General features: G+C 39.6%; 1 protein-coding gene across 4 annotated transcripts in view; it reads left to right on the top strand.

Moving 5' to 3' along the window:
* The window catches only part of CRIM1 (cysteine rich transmembrane BMP regulator 1), a 180217-nt gene that overhangs the window by 106162 nt on the left and 51525 nt on the right, over positions 1 to 22530 (top strand). For all 4 annotated transcript variants that reach the window (XM_023537797.1, XM_011372095.2, XM_011372094.1 and 1 more), the window contains 2 exons: positions 6954 to 7136; positions 9524 to 9721. In XM_023537797.1, coding sequence (XP_023393565.1) covers positions 6954 to 7136; positions 9524 to 9721 — 381 coding nt within the window. The remainder of the gene's footprint in view (positions 1 to 6953; positions 7137 to 9523; positions 9722 to 22530) is intronic.

Genomic DNA, 22530 nt, shown 5'->3' with positions numbered 1-22530 from the left:
CATAAATAAATCTCAGTGCTTTCCGCCACCCATATTGTGGTCCAGGCAGTAGTAGTGTCTGTTAAGCATAAGGAAATGGCCAAGCAGACCCTTTTTCTATTGGCACCACTGCAGCTTAATTGATTGTAGGTGATGTTGTGTGATTATTTAACTTGTACCATTTGAGACAGAAATATCGTTCCTTACTCTGGGCTTCCAGCATCTCAGATGTTATTTCTTCCAGTACTGACCACTCTGCAAGTACCCTCATGTCTGTCTCATCCTAGAATCTGAACTGCCAGAGGACTGGGAGTCTATCCTTGTGTCTGTGGATGTTAGCATGTAGTCTGCCTTACAGAGGGCATCCAGATTTTGTTGAGTGAGCAAGTGAGTCATCTGATTCATACTATCTTAGTTCCCTTTAGAGGCGGCAGTTTAATACCAGCCCACAGAAGGTTACTTTGTGGGGATCCTCCACCTTTTACTGCCCTACACTTTAAGCTCACATCCTTTGTAGAAATACCACCTCTAGCAATGTAATTTGCTGTTTGTCCTCTGGGTAATGAAGAGCAGATCGATCCTTCCTTTTTTTCTTTCCAGTAGAAACCCAAGTATCATGCCTTATCAGGATGTTAACTCTGTATCTCACGCTAACATGATGTGACTTGGACAGCTAATAACGGCACCCCCACCTCGGTGGCATTGGATTAACCTTCAGGGCCTGCCCCTGCTCAGAGCCTCACTTTTTAGAGATCTGACTTCAGGAACAGGACTTGCCATCTACTGTGAGAAATTGTTGAGACAACAAACCACAGTCCGTGTTTCTGGTGGTGGCCCTTTTTTGCTACCATAAACTCGTTGGGTGATCTTTGCTTTATTTCTTGTCCTGCTATAGTGTCTCTTTTACTATATTAGTCATTCAGTTGTAGATGAGACTAGAAACTATAATACAATGAAAATTCATAATCCTACAAAGTCTCAAAGTCTGTATTTTAGTTCTTTTGACATATGCATACATGCATGCACATGTGCACATACCTTCCCACCCTCATATATTATCATCACCTGAAAAAGCAGAGGTTGATTGTATGTGTGTGTGTGTGTGTGTGTGTGTATACATATATATGTGTGTGTGTATATCTATATATCTATATATCTATATAAAGCCTTGCTTATCTACAAAGGATTTGAGGCAATTTTACAGTAATAACAGATACAGTAACATAGTGGTAAAGTATCAGTGGGAAAGAGAATCAGTACCATAAAGTTATACTTAGAATTTGAAAGTAAAAAGCAAAAAGAAAGTGCCCACAGATGTGCAGGCCATAAGTATCTGTGTAATCGCTGGAGGCAATCATCAAAGCAGACTCCCAGCTTCCTGGCCATGAAGGAGAAAAGGAAGCAAGAGTCAGATCCACAATTCTTATTTTGGAAGGAAAGAAGCCCACTGGACAGGGGGACAGTCTTCTCATATGGAAACCTAAGTGCTCTGGATCATGCAATAGGTAATGTCTTCAGTTTCTCTAATTCCGCCAATGCAGAAACTGGTTTCCTGTGGCTATTCTTCTCAATAAAAAAGCAAAGCAAAATATTAAAATGCAACTCGGTGAAAGCAGTTTTCAGAGGTCAGTTTGACGACAGAGCTAGAACCTAGATGCCTCGAGCACTCTCTCTTAATTTTGAAAACATCCCAATGTGTAGGAACAGATGTAGAAAGCCCAGTTTGGAGGACAGCGTTAACATAACTAATCCTGTGTGCAGACACAGAGACTGCATGGCAGCACTCAGTTTCTAAGCTGCCATGAGGATGATCTGTGTGCTTATGTTATATTTTTAAAGGTACATGTTAAAACAAGATTTAAAAATGTTCACAGAGGATTCAAGAACTCTTGAGTTTTTTAAATACTCAGCTGGATGAATAGATGGAGAGAACATTCTCCATAAATATTACTTCTCTATGTGCTTTGCTTTGGTTTGGTTTTAGAGAGGTGGTAGAGTTGTAAGCAAGATTGTGACAGTTTTTGACTGCATTCCCTGACAAGGGCTGAAGGCAGGTCTTACGAGGTGTTCGTTGAACGAGAATCCTGTTTAGATTCTAAAGGAACAAATGGTATGGCCGAGCTCCTGGTACATAAACTTAGAAGTCATCAAAATCATCACCTAGAAGTATGATCCTCACAGCAGTGATGGAACAATCCCAGATCTCCTTCAAAAAACAGTTCTGTGTCTGCTCCAGCCCACCAACAAAAGCATTATCATCAGTCAGCTGGAGCTGAGTAACAGCCTTTACTTTTAGATGCCTGGGTCCTCTATTTTGTCCCATTACACCCTAATGCCTTACACTGGCCCACCTCTGTCATTCCTGGAGGTCTTAGGGTTTGAAATCTCAGACATAGAATGTAAAAATGATCATTTGGTTGCTTAATATCATAAGCTGTCCAATGTAGATGCACAAAAATCTAAATAAAATAGAACATTTGATAGTCGATAATTGACTCTTCTAGCATCAGACACTAACTTGTAAAATGAATCAGTCACAGGAGAGTCTTAGCCAAAGTCGGCTTGATCTTCATGTAAAAGTTTGGCCTGGAAAACTCAGACCTGAAGTAAGTTAATAAGAAAATTAGTACAAAGATATCTATTGAGAATCCATTGTCTGCAAAGCAATAATGCTCAGTAGTGTTTCTAGGGACTCGCTGTCTATTTCTGTACTAATGGAGAGAATGAGGTACTTTGAAAGCACTGTTCCACTTATGCATTTATTGAGCACCCTTCCTATTCCTGGAGCCTTATCAAGCTAATTTTACTTAAGAGTAATATACTCTTTTGCAGTTCTTTAGAAATATTGTCTCCTTCCCCTTATCCTGAAGTAGTATCTGCTTGGTATACTATAGTACACACACTCTCCCTGTCCCCCATAGAAAAGATTTTTATCCAAGTACTCTGTCTTTGTGATTATATCAATTTGCAGTTGATTTATGGAGAAATTTTCAGACGTTTTCCTTCTGTCATATAGTTCTCTCTCTCTCTTGGCTTCCGATGTCTACCCACTTGGCTTCCTGCTCAACTCACCTCTCCAGTGAAATGAGACCAGAGGCAAGATATTAGCCATTTTCTGCTGGGGGATTGAAGAGAAAAAGCAACAGAACTGTATCTGTTTAGATTTCTTTACATCTGATGTGAGGTTCTACATTTTAGTTTTTTCCTTTGTTGAAATTATGTACCTATCACCATCTGCCAATCAGTGTAATTTGGCAGGAAGGAGAGGTTATTAACAGTCTATGCTATCAGGCTTTTTTTTCAGGAGTTCTGGAATACATTACAGAGCAAAGAGAAGATTCCAGAACTTAGAAACATAAAATTTTAGAGCAGACAAAAAAAAAAAACAAAACAAAACTAAAAGTACACTTTTATGCATACCGCTTCGAAAAGTACAACTTATATAATAAATTATTTCTTTGTAGTATTTCTCCTTTTCACGTTTATTTAAATTATCCTCGTGTAGAGGTAGCGATAGTCCCCACACTGTTCTGAGAGTCACATCTGTCCCCGACAGGTGAAGAAGTAATTGGTTGTTGCTTCTCAAAGACGAGCCTTTTTATCATGCACTTTTCTAAAGAGCCTCTATAAATTTCCCTCAACCTCAAACAGGAATTTCATTATGTTATGTGATTTTTTAGCCTAAAGAATTCTGTTTTCTAGGCCATGTTTTTGGGGACTCTCCATCCCTCTAAATTTCACGCTCTTGCTCTTCGCGCGTTGGCTGGTGAAACCGCTGCCCAATCCTCTCATCCATCCCAACTCCTCCCTCTTAAGCTTCTGCACATGTCACCATAAAAACCAGTGCACCTGGAGCAGCTTTATTCATAACTAGAATCTTCCCTCCTGACTTCAGATCTTGCACCAAGATTTGTGGCTTCACCCAGATGGTAGACGTGGTTGATTAATGCAGCTAAGCAATTAATATTGGTTGGCTTATAAAAAATTTTCTTTGGTTTGAATGGATGCTCAGCATTTTGTTGGGGGTATCATATTTTGCCTCACTGCACAGCGTGCTAGTTTGATTAGTAAAAGCACTCTATTTTCTGTGTTTTGGAACTTGTGGTCTAACTGCCCAGATCCTTCCAATTTCAGTTCGGATTAGTATGGCTAAATGTATGTAGGTGAATTCTGAGCTACAATGTGATTTTTTTTTAACATTTTCTGAAAAAGAAATATCACATCCAACAAGCAGGGGGGAAAAGGTTCAAACAGGCACATTTAATACCTGCGTATACACATTTAATACCTGCGTATACATACATGCAGCTCATTTCACACTAGTTATGTGATTTTAGGCAAGTCATGTAATCTCTTTAAAATCTCATTTTCCTTATAGAAAAATGCATATTAATACTTGTTCTGGCTTCTCTGCAGGATTATTATAAAATCAGATGTGGTCATTGTTCTTCAATACCATACAAATGTAAATATACTCAAAACGCAGTGAAAGTCAGGTGACACATTAAGAGATGATGTTGGAGAGAGGAGCCCATGCACAGAGTGTGTATCTTAATCCACATTTTCCCATTTTATTAATCAGGGTGCATTAGATCAAGAGAACTTCCTTCAGCTTGGGAGTATTTTGATTTTACCAGATTTATTGAAACATATACTGTGCAACTTACTAAGTGAAGTCATACAATTCAGTGTTTTTAATATATTCACAGTTGTGTAATCATCATCACAATTTTAGGACACTTTCATTAACCCCTCCCTGCAAAACTCTGAAACTCGTTAGTTACTCCCCATTTCTTCCCAAAGCCTCCAGCCCTAGGCAACCAGTAATCTACTTTCTCTCTCTGAAATGTGCCTATTATGGGCATTTCAAATAAATAGAATCATGCAATAGGTCTCCTGTGACTGGCTGGCTTCTTACCCTTAGCATAATGTTTCAGAGTTCATTCATGTTGCAGCATGTATCAGAACTTCATTCCTTTCTATGGCCAAGAAATATTTCATAGTCTGGGTATACCACATTTTGTTTATCCATGCATCAGGGGATGGCCTTTTAGGTTGTTTCTTTGTTTTCCCTCTCTCTCTCTTTTTTTTTTTTTTTTGGTCTTGTAAATAATGCTGCTATGAACATTTGTACACCAGTTTTTATGTGGGTATATATTTTTGTTTCTCTTAGGTATATACCTAGCAGTGTAATTGCTGAATCATATGGCATTTCTGTATTTCACATTTTGAGGAATTGCCAAACTGTTTTCCAAAGGAGCTGCACTTTTTACATCCTCACCAGCAATGTATGAGAGTTCCAATTTCTCCACCTCTTCATCAACACTTGTTATCTGTATCTTATTTTTCTATAGCCATCTAAACATATGAAGTGGTTTCTCAATGTGGCTTTGATGTGTATTCCCTAATAGCTAATGATGTTAAGTATCTTTTCATGTGTTTATCGGCCATTTCTGTGTCTTATTTGGAAAAATGTCCATTCAGATGTTTGCTCATTTTTCAGTTCAGGTTATTTTTATTGTTGAGTTATGAGAGTTCTCATAACTCAACAACTTATTTGTACTGCAGTTATACCATGAAATTTTATTGAACTTGTTTATGAGTTATGATAGTTTTTTTAGTAGATTCCGTAGAATTTTTTTGTTTTGTTTTTTGTATACAAGATCATGTCATCTACAACTAGAGATAGTTTTACTGCTTCTAACCTGGATACTTTTTATTTCTTGCCTAATTGCCTTGGCTAGAACGTCGAGTACAATGGTCAATCACAGTGGTGAGAGTGGATATCATTGTCTTGTTCCTCATCTTAGAAAGCATTCAGTCTTTTACTAAAGATGTTAGCTGTGAATTTTTCATAGATGCCATTTACCAAGTTGAGGATTTTTCCTTTTATTCATAGTTAATCGAATTCTTATCATGAAAGGGATTCTGTCAAATGATTTTTCTGTGTCTGTTGAGATTATCATGTGGGTTTTTTTGTCCTTTATTCATATGCCATATTACATTAATTTTTGGATATCAAACCAACTTTACATTCTTGAAGTAAATCCCACTTGGTCATGGTATATAATCTTTTTTATATGTTAAAAAATTAGTCTGCTACTAATTTTTTGAGGATTTTTATATCTATATTCATAAGAGATATTGATCTGTAGTTTTCTTTTTCTTGTGATATCTTTGGCAGGAGTTCTTTTAACCAAAATTAAAGAGAAGGGATGAATTTAAGGAAGGTGTTTCAGGGCAGGGAACACATTTTCAGTCATTGGTATCATGATGAGAATTCTAAATGCAGGGCTTTGAGTTCTTAGCAGAACATAACTGTGAAGCACGATGGAAAGATCACCAGGTTTCAATGGAGGAGCTACTGCTTTTGTGTCTGTCATTTGCAAAACATGTGACTTTGAGCAAATTACCTAGGATCTCCTCACTTCTCAAATTGGGATAATATCTACGTCAGACCTTTGTTATTGGGATTACATGAAGCAATGTACTTAAAGGCCAAGTACTATTCAAATTACAAATTACTAAACCTCATAGAGAGAAAAAAGAATTTAGGAGAGGATGTTAGAGGAACAGAAAGCTATCACCTCCTAAAAGGCTTGGATAAATTTTTGAAGCAGAACAAAGCCTAATGTGAAGATAGGATCATTTATTTGGGGTAAAGAATGGCTTAACAAAACAAATGTAATCTCTTTAAAACAAGTGTCAGATGTGTGAGTTTCATGGTCAAATGGCTCCCTTTATTGGGAGAAGGGGAAAGTCAATATAGACTTTGCTAAGGGGAGTTTGGATTCCTCAGGGTAAGGAAGATAAGAATATTGCACAAAAAAAAATTATATCGAGTTTAGTAAATTCCCATCAAATTATCAACTCCCGCTATCAGACAGAATTTTCTGGAGGCTCTTTGAAAAACACAAAGGGACATCACTCAAAAGTGACTTTGAATATGCCTTGTCTGTGTGAATTCCTTTCAGAAACAAAGCCAGCCTGTGTATTCAACAATGTGGAGTATAATGACGGAGATATGTTTCGAATGGACAACTGTCGGTTCTGCCGATGCCAAGGGGGCGTTTCCATCTGCTTCACTGCCCAGTGCGGGGAGCTGAACTGCGAGAGGTACTACGTGCCTGAAGGGGAGTGCTGCCCGGTGTGCGAAGGTAAGACAGGTGCTAATTGAAGAATATTCATGGCTCAAGAGTTTTTATATCAAAATTGACCTAATTCAATCTCACCCCAAAATAGAGGAATATTGAAGGAGTTCTTTTTTTTTTTAATGACTTTCTGGTCTATCTTTTAGGACTTCAATAATGCCAGGTAGACCGTGTGAAAATGCTTCCCCGAGGGAAGTTATGCCCTGGTGTAGACAGCAGGTCACCAGTTTCCACAGGTCAGCGTGAGATGTCCCACGGTGCTTTCTGTTCCTGCCCTGCAGTTCTAGCAGCTCCTCAGCAAGTCCTGGGGACATTCCATTCACCCTGACATTAAAATCCACCTCCCGTGCTCCTCAGATTGCACAGCTGGGACAAGACAGCCCTTGTCCCTGACAGTCTCAGCCAGTCAGCTCAGAGGAGAGCTTGCCCTGCCTCCTTTCTGGTACCCATGCCCCTTCCGGTGGGGTCAGGACCCTGCTGCTCCCCTTCTGAAAATGAATGGTGTGAGAGGGTCATGTGGCATGGTGGTGACATCGGCTCAAGGTCCAGCCACGTGTCAGGTGTGGCCCTAGGCAGAAGGCTCTCAGGAGCCTGTTTTCTCTGTCTTCCCCTCTTCTTTCCAAGAATTAATAATAGTTCCATGTTCCTTCAACAGGCTCTGCCCTCTCACGTGTGGTATGCAGAAATAATAAACATTTCAGAATCATAACTCAGTTTCATTCACTATAACCCACACCTTTTTGGGATCAGGATACTAAAGTTCAGGAAAGTAGTCACTTGTCTGAGTTTACAGTGAAGCATCCTCTGCCCGACTGTGTCTCTGGTCTGTACACACCACACCATTTCCCCTGCCGGAAGGTCATGTGGACTTTCTCGTCCTGACCCCGCCACAGATCTTCGGTCTAGAGTCAGGCATGTCAGTCTTCTGCCTGAAGTTCATCCTGCCCTTATCTCTGCACACAAAAATCCTGTGGCATGTGCTGTACTTTTTTCTGTTTTTCTAAAATCCTTTTCAATATTTGAGCTATATTTTCCACAGTATATGGAAGATCTGACAATGTGTGAAGTATATAAACTACATTCCTAACACTGAACAAGTGTTCACGACAGTGAAGTCCTTTCCCCTGTTAGAAATTATTTTAGCCTATGTAGGAGAAAGAGGGTTCACTTTTTAGGGTCATTAGGATTTTTTAAAAACCACATCAAACTTAGCCTTCCGTATTGATTCGTTCCCTAGCTACCCCCAGTTTGTTGCAGTTAGGGGTGTAAAAACATAGATATGAACCTCTGTGTAATACTCATAATGAGTTGTCTGGGCTTGGATCCGGTTATGTCTCACTTCCTGGAATTCAGATCCAGGCTCAAAGTAGAAATGAAGTATGCGGTGTAATATTTTTTTATAAAGAAATTTAAAAAGTCTCATCTAACTCAGGTCTCTTGGCCACTTCCATCTGTGTGTGGCTCACTGCCCTTCAAAAGCGGTGACTGCATGATTTTAAATGTTGGCCTCTGAACTCCTTGTAACACCCTCTTACCTGTTGAATGAAGAGGACCCAGCTCAACACCGCATGGACTTCCCTCCCAGCACAGCAGCACTTGCTTGTTGAGACCAGACTTTATGCGATTGATCTAGTTGCTCTCATTATAATAATGTTTGGGAACTGTGTATGCAGCATTTATGTCCTGGTCGGTAGCCTCAGAAAACATTTTATTTTACAGTAGCCTTGGCTACTTTTGCCCCGCAACCTTGGCTGCTGCGTGACTGCTCAGCTCATGGGGAGAAATATAGCGTAGGGGTACAGTCTTTCCTCCAGGGCATAAGCCGAGACCTATGGTATGTCTAAACCAGCCTTGTCATGAACAAGCCACAGTGAGAGCCTGCTATATACTCCTCACTGTTGTCCACCTGGACCTCCACACACCAGAAGGTAGAGGTCTGTTAGCCCTAGAAGTAATAGTATCACTCTAAGTTAGATGGCGGCATTATTCTTCCCATTTTACAGGTGGCAAAATTGAGGTGTGCTAAACATGTAAATCGACAGCTCAGAAGACGTTGTCAGAGCCTAAAATGGATCTGAGTTTTCTAATTACCAACCCACGGCTGTATGCCTGAACATGTGCAGCTTTATAAAGTGATAACACCTGCACGTTGGTTTTTATGCCACAGATCCCCTGTCCTGTGTGCAGTGTCAGGATGGGTGGACATAAATTCAGTATGATAACTGCTTTTCCCTGTCGCCCTAGAGATACCTCATGAAACCCTGAGCTTCGGCTGATCACAGCTGGAAAAGAACTGCTGATAACTAGAACTTGGGGGAAAGTATCTCTAGATGCAGGCAGAGGTAAGATTTAGAATGCCCTCGATCTTACTCTGAACTCATGTTTTCATTTAGATCCAGTGTATCCTTTTAATAACCCTGCTGGCTGCTATGCCAACGGCCAGATCCGCGCCCATGGAGACCGTTGGCGGGAAGACGACTGTACATTCTGCCAGTGCATCAACGGAGAACCCCACTGCGTTGCAACAGCCTGTGGACAGAGCTGCATGAACCCCGTCAAAGTCCCTGGGGAGTGTTGCCCCGTGTGTGAAGGTAAACCTCGTAGATTCTAATGAGTCCCTGGAGAACGTTTTGTGTTGGATAAGCTTCTACCAGTACATTCTTGTTTGTTGTTTATTTCCTCGGGCATGATGTCTGCTTCATGCTGTTACCAGTTGCAGAGAAATTTATCATACAGCCAAAACTCATAATTTTGGGGGAAATGTTGCACATTTACAGCGAGAATCGTGTGGTTTTTATTTTACCACTGCAGATATGCTTATCTGAATATTTTATAAGAATATATACATTTTAATTCAATTCACTTCAAGTCTGATTGATATCTGAAGGTCAGTGCAGTGAATAAAGCTGGGAATAAGACCCATGATTCAAGCATAGCATGTTTGACTTGTAATGCTTCCATAAGCCCGAGTCCTGGCAGATAGAAAAAAAACCTGGAACCTTCAGAGGCAGTCTTCACTGCCTAGTGTCTTCACTCTGAGATCCATTCTACTGCTGATATCACAATGGCTGTGGCTTTCTCTCAGGCTTTTACTTATGCCTTGGTTACCTACATTCACTGCCTCAGTCTATTTAATGGAGAGGAGACTGAGGCACCCTCAGCTAGTCTTAATGTCCAAGCCCCTATTTCAGTCCATTTCTCCCATCCTGGGAAGATTCTTTGCACACTTAATCTTAGTCCTCTGTCCATGTCTGTTAGTACAGAAAAGAGATCGAATATTTATACTGACAGATCCAATAGAGAGTATTCGTCATTAAGAAGCACATTTGCATAGTGAACTAAATTGGTTCAAAAATTAATCTCTATTGAAGATGGATCCTTCTAGAATTTTTTAAAATGGCTTTTAAGGAACCGACAGCTCTTTCCAGAAATTCAGTTAAATAGACTAAGTCTTATATCAAGAAAAGTCTTTTGCTTCTACCTAAATTTTCATAAACTCAGACTTTGGAGTGTGCCTGACAAGCTTGGTTAACCTCTGAGGGGTTAGCATTATTAAAGACCTTAAAAATCATATAAAAATGTAAGCTGGAGGACTCCAGTTCCCTTACCATAACTCTACACAGAACACAGCTGCCACACTCCAAAACTTTATAGCTTCCAGATGACCAATTCTGTGGAAATCACCCACCCCCTCACATGTACACTCCTCCCATCCCCTAAAGGCAGCATTTTAGTCCTGGAAAAAGTAATGCACAGAAATATGTGTGGCAGGGCACAGAGCTTTACAGGAAAGGCTGCCTTGCTGAAGCAGATAGAGGTAGAACTGTCTACCCTTATTCAGGTTGTCAGCTTGGAATATTTAAGTACATATATGTGCTTGATAATGTAAGAAAAATTAAGAGCAGAAATATGTGATCCAGTAAGCACTAACCCTTTAACTTCACACATCTCGGATCATAAATGGAAAGACTGAAAACACTTGTTAAAAAAAATAGGGCCCTTTCTCTGAAAGTAAATGGAGGGAAGGCAAATCCTTTTGTACTCGTCTTTTGCATTCATTAGCATATTTATCATAGTGAGTAGAGAAGGGAAGCAAGCAGTTGGCGAATAGAAATATATGTGTGAAACTGATTTATTCTGACATCATGTAGATGTTTGGGTAGGAAGTGAACTCTAGTTTGATCACTTACAGTTTGGTGTCTGCAACATACTCATGGAGTTGTATCTCATCTTCCACTGTTTGACAGTTTGGGTTAGCTATTAATTCCAAAAAATAAAAATACTTATTAAGTACTTCCCATAATCCAAATGTAGCACTGGACAGGAAGATAAATAAGGGACAGCTCTGAGTTAACTTCAGATATTTAGGCCATTTTAAATTAAACCAGGAGACAAGGAATATTCATATTTGGGTACCGCGGGGTAAGTGCTTTCTTTATACTTGTACCTGATTTCATTTAATCCTCACAACAACCCTGTCCCGACAGCCTAATTAGTCTGTGTTAGGGATAGAGAAATTAAAGTTTAGAGAGATTTAGATCATTTCCTCCAAGGTCAATTGCCATTATGTGGCTGAGCCAGGATAAAGCAAAGTCTGGTGGATTTAGCTATGTTTTCGTCTGCTAAACCTGCTCCCGAATGCCATCTCAGCTTACTCATACCCCTATTTCTAGTTTCCTTATTAATCTCTCTTCATCTCTGGTTTTTGGCCTAGTGCTGGGAAAGACGGGAGTGGGGTGACGGGAGGAAACCATTTGCGGTTTGACAGCTACTCCAGGTGTTTTTGATGTGCTCCCCCACCTGCCCACTCCTCCTACTTTGGGGACCTCAGGGGAAGGATGCCTTTGGGATTCATTCTGGATTTGCTTCTGAAGCCTCAAGTCCAGGCCACATCCTCTACCTCGCCAGAACTCAGCATCTTTATTTCAAGCCCTAATGTTCTACTGGTCCCAGTTCCTTTCTGTCTCCTTTGTGTTCTGGCCCTTATCTCTTTTCATTGAGACTTTCAGAAGATCCCATTGTGTAGTTCTCAGAGAACTAATTGATCTTGTGTTTCTTGTTTTTGTTTTTAACTTAGTTAAGCAGTGAGTTTCAAATAAGATTGTTTGCTTTTCAATAACCCTCTCATTTTAAGACCTAATAGAAAGATGGAAAGATCCTTTTGGTGTGGAATCAAAAAACTGCACAGCTCAGATCATGATACTAAAAATCATTAATATCATAAGAAGCTTAAAGCAAGAAACTTATAAAGTGAATAATCATTTTGCTTAGTTAATAGGATCCAAGATAGTGTATGCAACTATTTGAAAATATTTTTCTCAGTAGCTTTTCAATAGCATATATAGATAGCATTTCAAGTGATTTCAGACTAGCAAAAGGATTAGATGAAATAAGAAGAAAGCAAGGTGTTAATGTGTAATAAGTAATCAGCCAGAATTATTTAGAGAAAAACAGAAACACTGGTATTTATGCAGTTTATACACACAATAAATTCCTCTGTGCACAATTGCATAACAAATTTTGGCCCTCACCCTATTGGCTACAGTCTCAAGGCGCATAGTCAGCCCGAAATTATATGAAAGGACCCCACACAAGGATTGTGGTTTTAGATTTTTTTTCTAAATAAATTACTGCATCACCAAATACGGTATGTTAGGACCTACAGGGAAGAAGAACTTTGTTGTGGCTTTTGTTATTAAACATACATACCTTCCAAGTGACAAAATAATGTGCTTGGTTACTCCTGGAGGACCAGGGACGTGAACCTGGGGGCCCTTGAAGAGTAGGCTGTTACTTGACAGCTAACTTGATTCACAAGTACCTAAGTGCTTTTTAAGTTGGCACTTAAGTACTCTCATGATTAAGTCTTACCAAGTTATTGTCAACACCCAATTCCGGTACACAGATAAGCCATCCCGGTCTGTAAGTCTTTAACTGATTGTATTCTTATATTTTGCTCTGTTGGCTTTTCTCTACATGTTCATCAATCACGTTAGTTTTATTTTCTGGCCCTTGTAAAGAGCTAAGATGGAAATGAATGAAATAGCAGACAGATGGAAGCTATGTCCTTTTCTCCTTAAAAACTAGAAACCAAAAAGGAGGGCAGCAGAATTAGGTCTTCCTCAGCATCTAGCACCATTTGCATTATCTTATTTAGAGCCTTTAAGGACATTTCTTGCATACTGACATGAACCAGGCCTAACTGCTGTAAGAGCATCAAACAGCTCATTTGATCCTTACAGCCTCCCTTTTTGCGCAGGTACTGTATCCCGGTTACCATCACAGAACCCAAAGTTCAGAGGTCATGTAACTTGCCCCACGAGAGTGGGAGAACAGTGTGTCCCTAGAGTGCAGGGGCAAGGTTTGCATGGTGTAGTGCACCCCCTGTTGGCCTGTAGCCTCAAAGATGCTGCATATCCCCTTGAGCTAGGAATTTACCATATTCTTTTGAATCTCTAAAACAGCACCTGACATATAAGTAGGTGCTCAAAAATTGTTAATGAATAAATGATGAGCGAGTGTGTTAGGTAGAGACTAGAGTAGGAAATCACAGCCAGACTCCCCTTACAAATCTCTTCCTTGGCCAAGTCGGGCAGCAGACCCTGATGTAGGGTTTCTTAACCAGGGCCTCAAATGCTGATGGCCAGTTGGACCTCTGATCAGTTGAAAAAAATAATAATAATAATGACAGAAAGCTTATGTTTGAAAATGCACTTCGAGAACAGAAAGTAGAGTTTTATATAAGGAGTGTTGGGCACACAGTGGGCCCAGCTACCTAGAGGCAAGTTGGACCAATTAGCTGCAGATCGACTGCTCACCCTCCAGATGAACACCCGGCTCTCAGCCTCCTTCCAGGGGCAGCCACAGGGGCCTTCCAAGACTAGTTTGTAAAGTGTGGTTTATTCTCTCTTCGTTCATCCTCTGAAGGCCAGAGCTTCCCCAGACCCTCCAAAGGCCAGTGCTCACTGTCATATTTAATGCACTGCTCTTAAGATGTGCCTCGTTAGTGTACGGGTGCCACTACATTGTATTTGTAGCTACTTATACAGGCATCAGTGTTTATTTTAACATCACAATTAGGTATTGAGAGTAATTTGATCCTTTTTTTTTTCTAATGACATCAGGTATAAGTGCTCCCTAAGCTGATTCTTAATGTCAGAGAGACCCTAAAGACAGAGTACCATTTCCCATTAAAAAGAAATCTGTTTTATAATGAAAGATAAGATAAGGTGTTGGAGAGGGACTTTTTGGTTGCAAGATGTATGTGACATGCCCATGATGACTGAGTAAGAAAAATGCAAGAGATGTGGACAGGTATGAGGCCAGCTTGGCTATGTGTGACACTGATGCAAGAGAGAAGAATTTCATCATCACTTAGAAGTCTCGATGTCAAGCTTGATCTGCTGTCTTGTCTTGGCCTGTGGCCAGGTGACCACTGTGACCAGAGTGTTCTTCAGTCCTACCTCGTGTTATCTTTTGCTGGGATGAGTTGATGGTTTTGATGACCCTGGTGATTTTAGAGCCAGTACCAAGAGTATCACTTTTCAAGAACCAGTAAAATATAGGTAATATGTTATAAGATAACATTCAGTATTATGATTTGGGTTTCCATCCTTGTGGTTAGGTGAATGGGTAGTTTCTTTTCTCTATTTCTGTTTCTCCAAAACAAAAGCAAAGCATGTTCCCCATCTCAGACAGGAAATCAAAGAGTTATTTGTAGATTGTCAAAGCCGGGTAATAGGTATATGAAGGTCCATCATATTAGTCTATATCCTTTCGTATTTTAAAAAAATTTTTTCTATAATAAACTTCAAATCTGTTATTTACTGAATTGTTATCTGAAACTAAGCTGAGTTTTCAGGCCGACCTAATAATTCTGCACTTAACCAGCTCTTGAAGTGGAGGACTAAAAGATTTCCTGTGTGTGGATTATTTCTAAGTCTCTGGATTTAGGATGGAATGTGATAGAACCAGACAGTCAGCTATCCTTCTTCCTGCCACCTCGCTTTCTTGGATCCCTTACCTGGGGAATTCTGGTCCTACTCAAGACAGTGTTGAAGAGAGGGTGTTAGTCATTTCTTGACCTACATGGATTTAGTAAGCCACTTCAATGTCAGCTCACCCAACAGATTGCATGCCATCTTCTATAGGGCAGGAAGTCCATGGTCTGTCAGATTTACTCTCCTCTTTCTCATCAACCATAATTTCATAGGAGCATTATATTCTTTTCCACAAATACTGATAATATAGTTTGAATCAAGCCTCCCTTCAAATGACATTTCTATTGGGCTGCCAGAAAAGTCTGTACCAGGCACATATCTGGGTGGGAATTCCTTAAAAAAAAAGAAAAAAAATGTTTCCAGCCCTGCCCATAATACTTCCTAACTGGACAGTATCTCAAATGATTAAGCTACTGCTTCTGTGGCAAGGAGTCAAACATAGTTTGGCTGACCCGAGAGGCAATGAAGTCAAAGATGCCACAGGGTCACATGATATTAACATTCTGGTACATAGCAGGGATCAGAACTCAGTTTATGGGTGGTATTGCTTCAGTGCCATATACTATGCTATTATTAGTAGGCCAAAAGTAATAAAATATTCGTAATATCTCAAAGACTCTTAGGCATGTTGTTTCATCCTTTAACTCTAAGTGTCCTGGAAACTAGTTCCATAAATGGAAGTTAAAATATAACACAGTCTGTGTTTTTGCTTGTCCAAATAAGGTTATATGTGGAGTAGCAGATGCATAGCAGATGACCGTGTGTTAACCTAGGTCTTTAACCCAAGCATCAGAAATTTTCATAAATAAATTTCATAGTGTTTTGTTTTTTCTCTGGTAATTTAAAATGTCTTTAGATATCCCACGTAACACTAGAAAGTCATCGTTCAGAGCTGTTTCTGAAACACGTAATTAGAAAAATGTCTACCTTTGTACAGCATTCAGCAGCCCTGGCTGCTAAGTATTTTTCTGTTGAAGTGGCATGCAAGAAGACAGGTTCCTCTTTATTTGTCCTGCTCACTACTTCCCATACTTAAAAGGGCATTATTGCTGGGAGTCTCATAATTTTTCTCCTAAGATAATAGTTGAAGCTAATAGTTCAGACTCGGGCCTGCTAATTTTCATCTAATCAACAGAGGCAGGAAAACATAGTCTGGAATGCTAACTATGTGAATGAAAAATATTTAGTCATTCTTGAAATGATAGGAATGTTTTTCCAACAAACTTAAATAAACACAATTTCTACTGAGACTGTGTTAAACTTTTTTTGGATGAGACAACTCTTAGGCAACCAAACAGAAGTTAATGAAGGTTATTAGGAGACATGGCCTTCAGAAAAGCCTTGCAGACTTTAAAAAGAAAGATCTCATCTTTTTCTGGTACGACCATTGACCAAAAGCAGCAGAATTGGTTTCCTATTAACTCCTCATAGAATTGAATATTTTAACCAGTAATCACATTGTCTAGCTTTTAAGAGATGCTCTGCTTTACCTAACTGTGTCTGTATTAGACCTTCTTATTTTAAAATTCTCTTCATCTCCTTCCGCTGTTTGCCTCAGTTCTAAGGGATGGATTGGTCTCAACATACCTGTATCTAAAGCACATGACAGCACTTTCCATATGAAGCTTGTTTATTTCTACCATACAAGGTCCAACTATAAAGTAATGAAATTATTTTTAAACATAACGACATTATTTTTAAACACACCAAGATTTACATATCCAAGTGAGTGTTCTTCCTTTCAAAATAGTTATCTGGGGAAACTACAGTTACTGCAGAGATATAATCATTCAGAATAGTTTTGGTACCTCTCTGTCGAAACTGATGTTAGAGCTTACAGTACATCCTTTTGTATATTTTTAGCTTTGTAAACTTCTGACTCTTAAAGGTTTATCAGACTCTAGGAAATAGTCAGAGTCGTTCTCGTCTTAAGTCTGGTGAAAAAGGTGAGTGATCTATCTGGGTTCAATTGTTCAGAGGAAGCAAAAAGTGACAGTAAAATAAAGGCACTTTGTCTTCTGTGACATAGTAATTTGCTCTGAGAGCAACTCTGAAGAGAAGTTTCAAGTAGAATTTTAACGTGAACAGCATTTTAGCACAAGCATATAGCCTCGCAAAGTACTGCTTTTAAAATCAGTTCACTCATAGTATTTTTATGATTTCTAGGGGTTGGAGACATGTATTTAAATGGTTATATATTATGGTACAACATTTTTGTGAAACTACAGGTACTCCATTCAAACATTTTCAAATAAATTAGACTTAAGTAATTTCCCTGTGGAAATAATCCTTTAAAAGAAATGGTGATTCCAGTATAATTAATTTCTGATATTTTACTTATATAACTCCACTTCTGATTATGCCATTTTAAACTATTTCATTGTATAGACTTAAATTTGTCTTATAAAAACAAAGTGATTTCACATTTGATACATGACAAGTTAGCATTAGAGATAGTAACCCAGTGAATTGTTTTTAAAGGCCCTCTTAGAAGCATACTTTGTGCTGTGTCCATCTGATCGTTGAAGATAAAATGTCACACAAGCGTATAAAATTTCTACTACAATATTAATGTAAAATAACATTACAGACTGAAGGGATAAAAGTATCTAGTAAAGAATGTCCCTTGCCCATTTATAGATCCCTTAACACAGGTGACTGCTGAAGTGTCAGGCACCTAGATTAGACCCACACGTCACCCTCTCAGTTTGAGATTCCCAGATGCTCACTGTATCTGTCAGCATGTGGACTGGGAAATTCGTTACCAGGAGACTCAGTAGTGCCAGATCTTTGTCCAGGGGTCATACCATCGTTCGATAAGAGATGAGCGATAATGAACATTTAGCACTTCGGTGAAACTTGTCAGTGCATTTGGTGATGCATTCTATTTTACACAGTTTTGCATTTGAGTTGAATTAGCAGTTTGGTCTGATTTTTGCTTAACCATCTATATCTACAGGATGCCTAGTTATACATCAAGGGAATTTTACCTTTACCTCTGAGAGGATGAATTGATTTGTCATGCTCGTTTGAAACGGAGCCCGATTCAGGTGTCCAGACCACTGGAGACCACAGAATTTAATGGGAACTGCCTACTGAAAATAAGACTCAGTTCGAGCCTCTAGCTCTTATTTTGCAGGACCATCACACATTAGGACTAAGAGTCCCCAAGAAAATTCTAAGGCCCACAAGTGCTAGTCCTTGGGGACCCTGAGGGTCATACAGTGCTCTGGGTTTGATTTTCCACTTCGGCTATTGGAGTAAACTGAGAATTGAGTCTGTAATGCACCTCCCCAACCAGACAGAACCTCAGGCGTGAACCCTGCATGCTGACCTCTTCCCTAGCAGCAGCATAGTCTTTTCTACTTAAAATTTGCCTTGGTCCTCATTTCCTCACTTTAAAAAGTATGCGTGAATGACATGATTTGAGGCCGCCTTGGATCTGCTTTGGAATCAAACAGGGCATATTTAATGCCTGCGCATATATTCGGTACCTACTGTTTGCCCATGCCTGTGCATTGCCAGGTGGTTGGGCCACCCGTAGGTTGGACATCAGCTGGAAGACGTGAAATGGTGTTCTTTTTTACCTTAATTAGAAAGCTATGGCCCTGCATATCAGTTCTCTTTATAAAACAATTCAGTGAGTCTCTATTTTCTTAGTGAAGCTTAAAAAAATGTTCAAACATAATAAGCTGTCAGTCTGGGATGGGCTACAGCCTTGGGTATTGAGAGGGATCAGCAAGCCCAGATATTTTCAAGGCTACGACTCTCTGATGCTTTCTTGGGACCAAGCATTAAAAAGGTTCCATGGAGATTTTATGCCAGATGAATTCAGTAGGGGCACCCCACAGTCCTGTGACACAGATCCTGAGAACATTAGTATCCGAGTGAAATGCTCCCAGTATTGCTAAAGAAGTACCAGTTGAACTATCTCTTCTCGTTGATGTAAATTTTAGATTACTGACATTCAAACTAAGATTTGTTGACCAAAGATAGCTTTAGAGATGGGTCTTGTGTATCCTCTTTTAACTTGAGAATGGCAGAACTACTCGTAAAGCTACCAAAATAGAATAAAGGACACTGTGATGAGTTTGCCCTCAGCCCCAGAGATCCAGCAAGGCCCCCAACATGAGAGAGAGGAAGAACGGGGTCAGCCAGGCACAGAGAATCATTGTTTCAACTCACATTGGATAAGCTGATTACCAAGAGATTTCTCTTCTCTTCGAGACACCATGGACACAGTCAAAATGCGAAACAATGGTATCAGACTGCTACTCAGCAAATGTGAAAGGCGCCAGTGGCTGGTCACTAACATGCTCCGAAGCTTACCAGACCATATGAAAGGATGTCATGCACCCACCCACATCTCAGATGCTTTTCTTGTTATCAGTGGAGATAGAAAACGATGCTTAAGTTACAATGGACAGAGTTCAGAATGCCAAACCAGTTGTCATAGCATTTCATTATCAGCCGATCGTTTGAGGCCTGCAAAAGGGCACATAATTCATTTACTCAGCCATCGTCCGAGACCAGTTGTAGCTCCAAGCAGGCAACATAGTTGTCACAATAATTATAGCAACAAGTAAATACTCCTCTAACCCTTAGAATTTATAGAAAAGTCCCCTCTTTATGATCTTAGTTGAGCCTTACTGTGATACTATAAGGTAGGAACAATGGGTATTCCCATTTTATAGACACCCAGAGACTTCCAGCGCCACATGCAAGATAATGAGAGAACAGGAACTCAAGCTACATCTTCCGACTCCAAGTCTGTGTCCTTCGCATTGCTTCTCTTTAAACCTCCAACGTGAGAAGGGAGAGAGTAGGAAATAAGGTCATGAACATGAAAGTACTTGATCATCATGGCTCAGATTCAAAAGCCATTCTTGCTCCTGGCTCTGTTCTCATTGCTGACACCCAGTTACTGTTATTCTGACCTTCTGTGGCCTAGCCTTTGACCTTGGATCTTTTTCTGAGCCTCTGCCTGGAATTTTGGCCTTGCTGTTTGACCTCTGGGAAGGCCTGCTTTCCCTGTCCATTCCTGCTTCCCCAATGTAGGGATACTCTCTCACTGAGAGTAGCACTGAGCTACTCTCCCAGCTGTCTCTGCCCTCACACTTGCCTTCTGCCCAGCCCCATTTCACATCTAGGCCCTAGACCCTGACCTGGGCATTGACATCTCAGCTGAGTAAAAGGAATGGGCTATACTCAGCCCCCGTCAGTGTGCCAGGCACTGAGACATCAATACTTGTGCATTCTGGTCCTGACCCTGGTCTCTTCTCCTTGTGATTGTTGCCAGTCTTTGCTTCACCATGAGGTAAATTTGCTGAGCATTCAGCAAAAGTACCCATCCTTCATCCAGTACAAGTTGCTGAACTGAGTGAGTGCCCAGATATTTTCAGGACTATTTTAATAACGCTTTATTTTGCACCATCAAGGAATGAGGTAGTCACAGAAGTGAATTCTCCAGATAACTGAAATTTGGGGGGGTTAGGTTTTATGTTAAGAAATTTGAAGGGAGACCTAAAATGCTTTGTACTTTCATGTCTTCTTAAGCCAGAGATACAGTTCATACTTTAACCTATTTTAGGCAACTGAGTATCTCATTTTGGACTGCTTGCGTTTGGGGATTGTCATTGAGTTTTTATTATTGGTGTCTCAGGCTCAAACGGCTTTCTGATCTAACTTACTGCTCCAGTGGAGCTCATTTACTGAGTACCTACTATGTGCAAGGGACAAGGAGCCTAAGGGAGTTACTGTCCCATCCTCCAGTTTAGGAAGTTAGAGATTCAGCCTGTTAGGGACAATATTGAGTGGAGACTCTTCTTTGTCAGAAAGCGTGCCCTATCTTTAGGTGCTCAGATGTCTTTTTTTTCCTCTCCGTTCATTTATTAAACATTACTGTGGGCCAGGTACTGTGCTAGGTGCTGACATTATAAACCATGAATAAACTTTTGTCCCTATTGCAAGGACCCTTCCTCCCTGGTCGTCAGCTGTTTCTCAGAATGTTGGGTTAAGATACCAAATTCCGACTACCTGACGCCCCTCCCAGTTGAATAGAGCTGTTAAAATATGCATGTATATTTGTAAATATAGCATGTTATTTCCAGTTAAAGGTTACCAAAGAATATTCTCTATGAAAAATGAAAAAAATACAGGAATAAAACAGAAGACAAATATAAAAGTTCCAGATTATTCTTGGAAGGCAATCATTTTGTGAGCTCTTCTGAGCTGAATTCCTGGAAAAAAGATATCGCACTCTATATAAAAAAGTTTTTTTAATTTGTCTTTTGTGGTCTTTTAATAATAATCTCAGAATCATACTACTGTCTTTTCCTATTAAATATGAGATTGGTAAAGGAAGAAAAATAAGTCCAACTGCCAAAATTCCTTGGAAAAAGCATACAAAGTTAATAAATAGGTCTAAAGTAAATACATGATTGCTTCTCTATCTGACCATAAAATAATAGAAATCTTGGGAACATTTCACACCATTCATTTTAAAATAAAGAAACTGCCTTGAGATAAGTACTTTAGAAATTACAAGGATGTAGGTGTTGTTATGAGAAATATATATACAAAAGAGAAAAGGAAAACTAAATGTGTAGTGCCTGAAAGAATTTGAAAACTCCAATTGTAGGAGATATTTTTCCATGACTTAATGAGACTTACTTAAATACACATTCATACCCCATGGAAACTCCCACTTCCAGATTAGGGAATTTTTGTATCCTCAAATTTTTTTCTTATTGTCTATCTTAATGGAGTTTCCCCTCTAGCTTCATTTGGGAAATTTTCATCTTTACAGTACTTCTCTTCCCAGGCTGCAATTATGTTGACAATTTGGTGATGTATTTGAATGGTTTTCTGGCTAGTTATGGTCACATTTGAAAAACAACTGTGGTAACATAATGACATATGAAAACACAGTAAAAAAGATAAGCTATCTCCTTTGGTTCTGTCTTGATCAATGTTATCTCCGGTTTTATGGCCCTGTACCGGCTACCAATAACTGGTGGGCTGCAAGGAGGCCTGACAGATTTAGCCATGTAAAGTGAGCAAAGCTTTGGAATTTTCCCACTCATTAGATACTCAGATGGCATAAACAAGTCCCGCTTCCTGCCCTCCCCGCCAAAAAATCTTGAGAGTTCCTGAATCTAATTGATGAAAAGAGAACATAATTGTTGATCTTTGTCTCTCTCAGATGAGTAGGCTTGTGAATTTACAGAGAAGGGCTATGTAAAGTGTGCAAACCATTATCAAAGTCCACAAGGAGAGGCAATAAGAAAATGAGACGGGTAGGAATAGGCTTCATTTATCTTCTACTTGAAATATTTTTTAACTTATGAAAGCAATAGAACGATGTATCTGCCTTAACTACTTTTTCTAGAAATTCACCT

Source organism: Pteropus vampyrus, unplaced genomic scaffold (assembly GCF_000151845.1).
Source record: "Pteropus vampyrus isolate Shadow unplaced genomic scaffold, Pvam_2.0 Scaffold200, whole genome shotgun sequence".
Classification (NCBI taxonomy): Eukaryota; Metazoa; Chordata; class Mammalia; order Chiroptera; family Pteropodidae; genus Pteropus; species Pteropus vampyrus.
Note: the sequence above shows the minus strand (reverse complement) of the source record. Positions and strands in the feature narration are given on the sequence as shown.